This window comes from Tetrao urogallus (genome assembly GCF_951394365.1).
Source record: "Tetrao urogallus genome assembly, chromosome: 16".
Taxonomy (NCBI): domain Eukaryota; kingdom Metazoa; phylum Chordata; class Aves; order Galliformes; family Phasianidae; genus Tetrao; species Tetrao urogallus.
The window spans coordinates 8,260,797-8,272,867 of NC_136829.1; the positions used below are offsets into that span (position 1 = coordinate 8,260,797).

A 12,071-nucleotide genomic window follows, 5' to 3' on the forward strand; every position below is an offset into this window, starting at 1 on the left:
GTTATGTGCCAAAAATTATGTACAATTACTGACAAAATACACCAACCATTTTTCAACACTTGATTCACACTGATGATTCCTCTCAACTTCGATTTTATTTAATCTAAGCTTTCACTTTAGCTAAAAAACACAGTGCAAGTAAAATATATTTATGCTGAAAAGGTTTCTCTTTTTTTCCTTTTTTTCCTTTTTTAACTTTACAGCTTTACAAACTATAGCAAATAAAATGCATTTTTACAGATGCTGCTAAAACATTCAGAAGTAACCCTCCTTTACGGGATTTCAGGGCCTCTAATAAGCAATAATGTGATTAAAATTGAGGTTATGTTTAAAATTAACTGTATATCCCTCTAGATTTTGAACATTTGGGGGAAAGATAAATATCCTTAAAAAAAATCAGTTTGCTTTGCTAACTGACTGTTCGAAAAAAACCAAGCTAAATGAAATGAGGTCATCTGCTGTAGACATATGCCTATATAACTGATTTAGTTGAATAAAACTGAACTGAAACGCACAATTAATGTCAAAACTGCTACAGGGCTGACAGGGTAGCTAGTTATTTGCTAAACGATTCCATCAGTCTTTATATATGGCTTGTTTGGCAAGAAGGCCACTCAATCAAGAGATGAGTTAAAGTTTAATTGTCCTTTTATAGTATCCACAGGCCTTGTAAGTATCCTCACTGTTACAGAAACGTATTTTCTCTCACACTGAAGAGTTTATTTATAAACAGGAATATAAAACTGTTCCATGTAAAGAGGTGGCTGTTTTTCAAACAATATCCCATTTGCTTGTTACAAAAAGGCGAAATCTGCAAATATATAAAAAAATGTCCCCAGGCGGCTCTCCGTCAAAAATACCTTGATCTTTTCCACTTTACTTAAGGAATGCTTTATATAGCAATAGTGAATGGCTTGTCTCTCGCTCATTTTCTAAACAAAATATGAGGTCCCTGAGGTTCACCCGCGTTATCCTTTGTCGCGTAAACTGTCTGGTTGTTCCAACTCCAGAGCTGCCTGGGACTGCTGCACTCGAACCAGATCCCTGGGGAGGAAAAGAGCAGAAGCATCAGAACAGCTCTGTGGCCACACTCAGTGCAGAGCTTCCCACAGAAAACACAAGATGAGAGCCAGCGGAGGACGTCCAGGCAGCTCACAGACGGTGCACGCTATCAACTCAGGCATTTCTTAATTAGCGTTTTATTACCTGCACTTCAATAATTAAATGCTATCGGTGATGCTTAACATAATTCAAATTAAACAAACAAACAAACCATACCAAAAAGCTGCTTCTATCTGTAGTAAGGCAATCCCACGAAGCAAAGCAAACAAAAAGTCTCAGTGTTTGTACAGACCCTCGCCCTGCAGCTCTTTCTGAACTGGGAATTGCACCCATCCACAGGGCTGGGAGGTCTCCAATCACGCCCTTGATCTCCCCTGATCTTCACAGCAGAGTGCCACCAGCTCTGCCTGTTGCTGACGACAGCTGGGACCAAGCTCAGGATTATATTAAGCAGCAGCTATTCTGGACACCAGCAGACATTCCCTAACCATCTCTGAATTCCTGTCTATCATTTGGCAACGTTTATCCCTCTGGTACACACTGGTCATCTGCCACAAGTAAAGCATTCTTTGTTACTTCAGAAAAAAAAAAGAACAAGAAAAACAGCAGAAAGACCATAAGATTTCTTTAGAGATGTTTAGACATGCCACAGCCCTTCTTCAGCTGTTTACATGCAGGTGGACTCCTAACCAAGCTGATAGAGCAACTCTGCTACAGCTGAGTCAAATTTTCACTTGCAGAAGAGAAATCACAGCTGTGAGAGGACACAGGTGATTAATACAACTCCCATCTGTTTTTCATGCTTTCCTTTACGTAAGCAAGGAAATCCTGCAGTGCTTTAAATGCCATGAGATCCAGCAAGAACGCTGTCTACAGTAACAGACTGTCTCCTTCAGCAAAGATATGGATGTATCACTGAGTCTTCCAACACGTGCACCCAGCGCCCTGTCGGGCAGCGATGCAGCACAGCAACCCGAGGCACAGCGCTGCTCCTCACCTCCCGGCACAACAGAACGGCAGCAGTGAGCACAGCCGCCAGCAGATGGCACAAAGAGACCAAAAACCAACTTTCAGCTCCTGCTTTAGAAGCCCGGGATACTTTCAGCAGCTGCCCGTTGGAGATACTTTGCTCTTTGTGCATGAGAAGAAATCACACATGTGGCGTGACTGGAAACAGACCTCATTTCCATGGCTTGCTTATAGATAGATTTTTTCACCTCCAATTTCATTCACTAGAATGGTCTACTACTCTTTTTGCCATGAATTTTAAAAACCAGCTGACACCAGAAGTCCATTGCCTGGCGTTCTGGAGCATCAAAAGAAGTGTTCCAAGAACACCGCAGACCTGAGAAAAGCAAGAGTAGTACAGTAGCACAAGAGCCATGTGAACAAGCTGCTGAGACACACACCCATGCAGTCCTCTACATGTCACATTTGTATGCTGATTCTTGGTGCACACAACTGAGGAACCAACCTAACCCTGTGTTGGAAGGTGTTGTCACTGCAGCACACCACCAGCAATGGAGTCCAATCACAGAATGGCCAGGGTTGGAAGGGACCTCAAGGATCATGAATCTCCAACCCCCTGCCACATGCAGGGCCACCAACCTCCCCATTTAATACCAGACCAGGCTGCCCAGGGCCCCATCCAACATGGCCTTGAACACCTCCAGGGACGGGGCATCCACAGCTTCTGGGCAGCTGTGCCAGCACCTCACCACTCACAGCAAGCACATCACTTGTCGAGCCCACAAGCCCTCTGCGCTGCTTAAAGGCCAGATTTCCAAAGGCACATTTTAAAGCACTTACACAACATTTGTGCTTATTTTCTATCTACTTCAATGGACACTGGATGCAGGACAGCATTGGATGCTAAGTGTCAGATACATACAAGTTAGGAAGAAAAGGTCTATAGAAAGAAAGGCTGGGTGGGGTTCTTTTATTTTTGTCTTTCAAATATTCCTTAGAATCACAGAATTGCTCAGGTTGGAAGAGACCTTAAAGATCATCAAGTCCAACTGCAACCTAACCATACTGCCCTAACAACCCTCTGCTGCATTAGGAGAGGCTCAATCCTCATTTTATTACATAGACCACTTCAAACCAATAGACATTTTAGGAGCCATTATAAAGAGAGGTAACTGCTACTCCTGTAGGCACAGAATGAGTTAAGCAGCTTTCTCATAACTGTCAATAGAATCAAGTGGACCTAAGATTGTAAAAATGACAGCAGCCTGTTGTGTTGGTTTTGAAACAGTACAGTTATTACTTAGAGGTGATTTTACACAAAATTAAGATTCAGCATTCCGAGACATCAAAAGCTTACATTTACAAATCTGTGTCTAAGTAATGACAAACCTTATTTTCCACACTTCTTGTAATATGCCTTAGCTACAAACTGCACACAAACGGCGACAAGTGGAGCTCAATTTAAAAATGTCAAGTGACACAGCAGCAGAAGCACAGCTGTGAGTTTATCAGATCAAAAGCAGCTGGTTCTTAATTAAACGACAAAAAATTAGATTTCCTGGAAACCTGTGGTTAATTGGTTAACCAGTGAGCGATTAATCTAGGATAACTAAATTAGTCAGATTGAGATGAAATACAAACAAGCGTTCGCAGCAGATATGAAACACATTTCATAACCCAAGTGACACGAACAGCCTATTGACACTGCTGCACAGCTGAGCAGGCAATGCCACAGGAACACCCCGGGAGATTTCAGTGTGCTCCTCAGAGGCACATCGTCTGTGTCAGCATTGATCTCAGGGCCACAGTCTGCAAACTTCCTAATTTTAAACTGCGTTTACAAAACTTTAATTCGGGAATTTGTTAACTTATATAAAAACATCCCTATCAATAATGGGCATTTCACTAGCTTTCAAAACTCTAGATTGTTTATGAAGATGCTCAAGAGGCTTGATTTTAATATAAAAATGCCACCTATTGGTATTCAGATTGTTCTGTAATGTTTTACATCAAGGATTTGTAAATTACTGCTTCTAACGACTCAGTATAAAACAAGGTGAACTATCCTGAAACAGAGCTTCTCTACAGCTGAAACTGCCTTAGCAGCAAGAATGTGGGATGCTCATTCACAAGCAGAATTATTCAATTATTACTATCCTGTCACTTGCTATCAGATAAAAAATTCTGCAGGGAAAACACCTCAAATTATGAAAACAGAGCTTTTGGTCCTGTTAATAACAAGTCCTTTTTAAGCATTAGAGAAACCCTATATTCAGTGTCTTCCATGCACAAAGCAATTTTATATCGTATCATGTTCATTAACTTGTTTACAAATACTGCAGATAGTTTATCAATCTACCTGAAATTAAATGAACATTAAACCAATCAAATATTGAGCATACTGATAACTTTGTCAGTAGAGACTTTTTTAATCTTCAGAAGGCTAGATTAAGTTGTGAGATATCCAAAGGATGTAGGTGAGCACCATAATCACACAGAAATCGTCCAACTGATCTGCTGCAGAGATCCTAAAACTAAGGCCAATCAAAAGATGATGAAATAAATTAGGCAACTTCCTATAATTGGAAGCTCCTAGTGATTCAACTCTATCACTTCAGCCACCTCACTAAAGGCATTAATTAGGCTGTGCTGTTACTTAATCAGTTTGGCTACAATTATAACAATCTCTTCCAAAACCGTGGAGGTCCAAAAAGGCACAGACTTGAGCAAACAGCAACTGCTTTCTAGCATACCCCAGGTCCCACAGAACAGGGAACATCACTCAGTTTTACTCCCCACGTCATTACATCGATGCTAAATATTAATCCTGGCCCTGGAGAAAGAAGATCTGAACACATTCAAAATACAGTTCTGCTACTCAGAAACTTCCACACGAGGGAAGAGAGCTCTGAAAAAAGTCTTTTACAGTGGAGTGGTGCAGCAAAACCAAGAACTGCAATTACACCATACCTCTGTCCCTGATCCAGATCCCGGTGAATCCACTTTCCTTTTCTTCCTTGGGCCAATTGCAGCTAGTGCAGTCAAGTTGGCATCCCTCTGTCTCATCTGTGCTAGCTCTTGTTGCTGCATCTGCATTTGCCAGAAAAAGGACCATTAATTATTTTTCCTTTAAATTTTCCAAATAAAAGTTAACCTTAAAGTGAAACACTTACCTCCTTGGCCTTCTGTTTCAGCCTAAGCTGTTCTGGATCTTCTTGCCTGGATCGAGACTGCGTTGATAAAATGATGAACACGGACAGGTCAGGGAAGAAAAAGAAAAAGAAAAATCAATTAATTTACAAAAGCAGTTAAAAGAGGATATGTCTTATACTGCATATGAAGGCTTTTCTTAACTCCCATGGGAAGTGGAAAGTAGCTACCTACCACTTTTGGAGAAGAGACAGGGAAGGAAAATCATTCTTAGAAATTAAAAACAGTTTTCCATTTCTTAGCTTCAGGTAATTGTTTTTGAGAAAGCACCCCCCCTTCTTCAGCTTTGTTAAAAACAGGAAAGGAACAGCACACATTTATGCCAAAAGAAAACCACTATGAGGCACAAAATACGCACAACTCTGAATCTCAAAAAGGAATCACACCTTTACTTTTCAGAATTCCTCCCATACACATACAATCATATGGTTGGTAAGAAAATTATTTGCTGTGCCTACAAATGGTCAAGCTGCCATTTGAACAGAAGGCCACTTAAGTGGCCAACAGACCTCAAGCATCGCCACCTGCCCATCGTATTCCATATTCTTAGAAGTAACAGAATGCCTTATTTCAGTAAACTCTATAGTCTAATGATATTGAGGCATTGCCTTTGGTTGTGTTTCTGGGGATGTGTGTATCAGCTCTCTTTGCTTCTAGTTTTCTGCTTTTTTCCAAGAAGTCAAACAAACAGAAAATGGGAAGAAGCTCAAGACAGTCTTTCATTCATACTCCTCACACAGCAATACCACGTGTATCCAAACAAATGGTGTTTTCAATCCCATACAACCTCTAGACCAGCAACAAAATAAATTATTCTAATTCAATACTCAAGCATCCTCCAAACGTTAAGCTTTTCCTCATGATTAACCAAGGTCTTTCCTGCTGCACTCCAGGTGCCACAAACACAGGAAATTATAAGAACATGCAAATTACTGTTTCATAGAGTAAGTGCAGTGATTTACATGTATCTCACCCCAGCCTTCCCTCTTCTGAAAAGAATGTATAAAATCTTTTCTTACTTCATAGGTCACATTTTCTAGACTTGTAAAATTGCTTTCCTTCAGAAATCTACCTGCCATAGGGCTCCTGGACAGAGTATTCCATCTCAAGTATAATAAATAGGAACTAACTGAAATGTTTGCTGACATCTTATGTGCTAACACTGCACTAACCAATTTTGATGTCATCAACTCCTACCTTACCATAACAGAAATCCTAGGTTGTTTTGTGAATTGTGCTCCTTCCTAGGTAGTCACATTCATCCTATATTTGGGTCACCAAGTACAACCAAAAAGTGCAGCGCTTACATCAACTGCTTTCTATTAATTACATTTCTTCTATTTGTCAGAACGTTTCTGAACTCTATTCCCCAAAATACTGGTAACTTCTCTATTGCATATAATTTAGGAATACAACCAAGCGATAAAATTAACCTTTTTCCACAGTGAAAAGCACAAAAACTGGCTTTGAGGGCCTACTAAATTTGGGGAAATGCAATGAGAAAGGCACAGCAGCTGCCCTTTCTGTGGAAAGCAGAACAGAGCTGTACCTACAGATACAGCCCTCATCATGTTCCACCTCTGAAAATCAGTCTTTCCCTTCACTGGATGTCCTTTACAAAGAGAAGAAATTCTGCACTTTTGACGTAAAAAAAAAAAAAAAAGGAAGACAATTTGCAAATGTGTGTGAAATCCAAGCACTTGCCTTTGCTGCACGCATTAAAATTTCCCTTTCTTGTTCATCTTTACGCTGCTTCTCTATTTGATCAAGTTGTTCAAAGAACTTGAGCTGTGCCCGAACGTCACTTGCTTGTTCGTATCTTTCATCATCCTGAAAACATGGCAAATATGTTCCTCATTACATATCTTAAAAACAAAGCTGTTAGCTTGTACCGTACTGGAGAAGAACATATACATTTAAATCTCAACTGTTCACTTTGTCCTTTTCAACCAAACAGCAAGTGTGTGTTTACACCAGTCAAACCAGCTCTTAAAAGCATTTTGTTCTATTTTGTGAATTCATCAGACTTTGACTTCCACGTTAATACCATCATCGTTTTACCTTCACAAACATATTTTAGAGATTCTTTTTCCTTCCATTTGCATCTATTCAGTATATGCATCTGTCAGACAGCAGTCTTGAGAATTCAGAGCAGTGCTCCTTAGTCCCACACTGATCCCAGCAGCATTAACAGATGCAAGCAACTCCTTCTAATACAACACAGCCGGGTGATTGAAAAGCAGGTAAAACTCAGTAGCTCGTTTTATATTCAGCCACTTGTTTCCCTACAAAGGGCCTCATTTAACATTAGTTACCATCAAAAGGAGTAGAGGATATGCTTCCTATATGCAGGCAATGGGAGGAGGGAAGGATATAAATTGATGTAAGCCTCAATACTAGATCTGGCTGCATCTTCTTGCTAGGGCAGTTGTAGAGCTGGACTTCTATAACTCACAGTATACCTTTTTGGAGGGTCAAAGCAGTCAAAGAATATTTCCTTGAAAGGAAATATTAATATATGTTCAATGATTACTTTCCTCCCAGTGCCCGGTGGGGCCCATGTAGATAGAACTCCAGAAACAAAGGAACACAGGGGTTCTACAATTATATCATCACTAAGCACACAAAAAAGGCTTCTGGAGAACAGCTCCTCCAGGTAGCTTCAACTGGAGATCAAAAAGCTAGCTGGCAATGTTGCTGTACACTTGAAGAAAGGAAATGAAAGACGAAGAACTCATCTATCACATCACTCAGCTTTACTCTGGGAGACTTGATGCTGACTGACCTTTACCAGACAGCACACAATGCTGGGGTGTGGTGAACAACAACAAATCACATCTTTTATCTGCCTCTCCCATTGTACAATCACTCAGATTTTACACATTTGATATAATTAAGTGGTAGGAATAGTTCATCTACATTTGTTTTAAAAACAATTTACACATGCAAGCTGAAGCCTACTAGTCATCCAGATACATTAATATCTTAGTGTAAGATGAATCAGAGACAATAAACAGCCTAACTTTAGAGAATGAAGAACACTGAACACATGCACATAACAGCACACTGTGTGCAGTGTGATTTGTGCAATTAAGCAGTTACCTTATAAGAAATATTCCTTTGCTGAGCAGTCTCTGATAGTTTTTCCACGAGGTTTTGTAGTCTTTGTTGTGTAGCATGTGATACATAGCTAACTACGTCAGGATGGACTTCTGTTATTCCATGTTTTTTACCTATGATCAGGGCAAAAAGTTATAGAAAAAATAACAATTAACAATAATACTTATACAATTCAGTTAAACATCATGGCCAATGTCTATCATGGAAACGTAAACACTTGGCAAAGCAAGGCTTTCATGCATGTATGAAAATAAGCATTAGATAGGAAATGGTATACACCCAAGTTTAGCTTAGCAAAGCTTGTGACTACTAAGAAATGCTGCATGTTACAGCAAAACATGTAACTGAAGAAGGCCTTTTGTTATTCTATCACTTGTAGATTTGTAAGTAAACATGATAAAGTCGCTCCTGGATTTATCTTTTTTTCCAAACAAATTTCACTATTTTTGTTGCTGTATGATTTTATACAGTCAGTTTTAACCAGGTACAGTAATTTTAGTGTTAAACTGCCATACTTCCATAGCTTTGTTGTTCTTCATACCATTCCACTTTCATAAGCTGAACGATCACCTACAAGCATCCAATTACACAAAAAGACAACTGCTCTAACAACTTTAGAACTACTCAAACTAATTTGTACGGAAAATGCCTTTCATTGAACACAGCACTGGTGAAATGTGCTTATTAAATCTCCAGATGATTACATCTCCAGAAACATCAGCATACCTATTTCTAATATCCTTCTTTGTAAAGGTGCCGAGAAGAGGAAGGTTTCATCTTTACAAGACCTTGTTAACGTGCCCACCAGCTCCGAGTTTGTTGCCAATATCCGAGCACTTTCCTCTGACAGGTTGACTCCAGCCATTGATGCAACGTCATTAATGTCATCGTCATCCCTTAAGAAAGGAAAATTCATTACAACCATTAAATTTACACTTATATCTACACACACTGCTACAAAACCACGGCTGCACATAATGAGTTCCATAATGAATCTGAATATTCCGTTTCATTTTTGCTTTTATTATGTGCTAAAATTAAACTAACATCATTGGATTCCAAAGAGCTCGAGGAGCATTTCTGTCATTTTGCATTTCCTAACTGTTTTTCTCAATATCTTTTCTTATGCAACATTTTGGTACCTTAAGAAACAAGAGACTAGATACATCACCACCACAAATAACAATAAACTGCTCTCATCGTTGTAAAACAGGCTGTACATCCAAACAATCTGAGCAGAGTTGGAAGGTGCAGAGGAATGAATTCTATTTGCTTGTTCAGACAAGAATTGTTTGTGAGTTTAAATATTTACCCTTAGTGCCAGGTAAATGATAAAACCAATCTGGCACAAGCATGTCCACAGCTGTTTGTACAAGTCTTTAAGGAACAAATCTGGCTACAGAAAATCAATTTTCAGTTCTTGTGCGTTTACCTAGCCTGATTCAGCACCACCAGAGTACATGGACAGGTTCCCACTAAGTTCTGCAGGCTGCCCAGGCAGTATGCATGAGTACAAATGAGCACGTGGTTCCTCACCTAAAAGAACCTCCCCCAGGTTCTTTCAGTTTATTCTTCTGAGCAGCAGCTACTTGTGTTGAAACAGTGGCTATAGCTTTGTTTCCAGGTAATACTGTTGGTTTTACCACAGGTACTGCAGGAAAACAGACAAGATTTGTACATCAAATTTGTGTCAGAGCTTAGATTTACAAGCCAGTCACAGGTAGTAATGACAATACGCCTGGCACAGAGATTTTGCCTCAACAATTTCTGTCAGCATCTCACCCACGTAGAACAGTGCCCTCCCATACAATTCTAGCACCCACACATTTTCACTGGCTACAAACACTGCCCTGCACGCGTGCACCCCCAGCCACTACCCTACGCACTGATGATTTTAGCAGTGCTGCAATAGTGCACCACTGGCACCTCAAAAGTGATGCTAAGCAAACCGACTGAATGCTATCAGAACGGCACGTATCAGGTGACCTCCTACCTGTCTGAAGTTGATTCAGTTGAATTTGCTGAGGAGTAGTGAGCATAATACGACTGTGTGGTTGCCGCAGTGCTACCATCGGTGTCTGTGTCAACGTTACCTGTGGGGGCCTTATCAACGTCCCTGCTTTCTGAGGCTGTTGAATAACCTGTAGGAAGAAAAGAACCTGTAAACAAATCTGAAACAACTAGGGCTAAGAATCAGGTGGGAAAAACAAAGCCTAACAACCAACACATCCGTTCGTCCATCTAGGTTCAGCACATGTTAAGGTATTCAAGTTTCTTTAAAATGAAGTCATTCTTGGTTGAAAAAAAATAACCCACTTTCTGCAACCAAAAAAAAAAAAAAAACCAAACCAGCAGAAAACCCCCTATTTCTGTTTAAGAACTCTATCTATAATCACAAAGATATGTTTTCTACATTAGAAAAATGGAGGCAAATTGCATCTGTCTGAACAGATTTAAGAACTAGAAATAATAGCAACTTGGTACAGGTAATTCAGCTGGTTTTACCTATACTGTTGTCATCCAGAATCAGTGTAAGCCACAGTTGTGTAGCTTTGTACTAGGCTGCCTTTTTTTCCCCCCTTCTTTTTGGTTACACTGAATATTTACAAATTGACCACAGTGATCTCTACTTTCCATTTCATGCAAAAGTGTATGGATAGAGAAGCTCAGACGAATGGTAAGTGCTCATATACTAAGTAGCAAGAAATCACAGCAATTCAATTGTGCACATTAGTCAATACCTATCCCCAAAAAAACTTATGTGGAGGCACTGTTTTGCTACAAGAAGATATTCAGAGGTGGTGTGCACATGATACTACTCTTACCTGGTTTTCATGAAAGTTTACATACAGATCTAAATTTTTATTCCAGAACAGGAGAAAGAATTTGTCATTAGACTTATGAAATGGAAAATGAAAATTCCTCCATAATACTGCTCTCACGGCTATGGAGTAATTGAGAAAATCTGCCAGCGTTTTTTGTTAAAACAGGAAATACAGTACTTCAATCAAATTGGATTTTAAATTTTATATATTGTTCTCCTCCTCAGCACCTACCCTTAAAAAATGGTCAAAGACCTTGGACTGAATTGAACAATCAACCTGTCAAGTCACTGCACTCTGAAAAACCACCTGTTCAGCAACAGGTGACACACTTCAACTTACGTACCAGTGGTGTCGACTGTCCTTGTTTACTAACACCAACTTGTGTAGGCTGAGTTAGGCTGATTACAGGTTGCTGTAGAGTACTTGTTACAGTCGCAGTTGCCTTCCCTGCTGCGCGCTGAACTGAAGGGCTGAGCATCACTGCTGTAAGTGCAGTTGTTGCTTGCGTGGTTGGCTGCGTTGTTGGCTGCTGTTGACTTTGCTGAATGAAAGCTGCAGAGTCTGGTGTTAACTGTCTCAAGGCAGGTAAACTCCTCTAAAAAGAGGAAAGGAAAGAATTTGCTTGAGTATTTTAATCCTATATCACAAAAGAAAATGTTAATCATAAACAGCAATTCATTTAATTTTAGTTCATTGTAACAGGATGCATGCACTTCTACATTAGAAAAGAAAACATGATAGCAGCACACAGAAATACCACGCCACTTCCCACTTTAAGCTAGACAGAGCAGCACCTTTAGTTGTAGAAACTGGGCACATTGAGCCCACCTAGAAACCTTCACATATTTAACAGCCTAAGCTCACACTGCCTTCCTTGACTGCATT

The 12,071-nt window shown here is 39.9% G+C and overlaps 1 protein-coding gene across 1 annotated transcript in view; it reads right to left on the reverse strand.

The window, feature by feature from the left end:
- Positions 1 to 876: 876 nt before the first annotated feature.
- The window catches only part of TAF4 (TATA-box binding protein associated factor 4), a gene marked incomplete at both ends in the record, with an annotated part of 34,708 nt that continues 23,513 nt past the window's right edge, over positions 877 to 12,071 (reverse strand). Inside the window, 9 exons of the mRNA XM_079543369.1 lie at positions 877 to 1,044; positions 5,002 to 5,121; positions 5,205 to 5,261; positions 6,946 to 7,071; positions 8,344 to 8,474; positions 9,088 to 9,257; positions 9,898 to 10,012; positions 10,355 to 10,502; positions 11,530 to 11,781. Coding sequence (XP_079399495.1) covers positions 877 to 1,044; positions 5,002 to 5,121; positions 5,205 to 5,261; positions 6,946 to 7,071; positions 8,344 to 8,474; positions 9,088 to 9,257; positions 9,898 to 10,012; positions 10,355 to 10,502; positions 11,530 to 11,781 — 1,287 coding nt within the window. The remainder of the gene's footprint in view (positions 1,045 to 5,001; positions 5,122 to 5,204; positions 5,262 to 6,945; positions 7,072 to 8,343; positions 8,475 to 9,087; positions 9,258 to 9,897; positions 10,013 to 10,354; positions 10,503 to 11,529; positions 11,782 to 12,071) is intronic.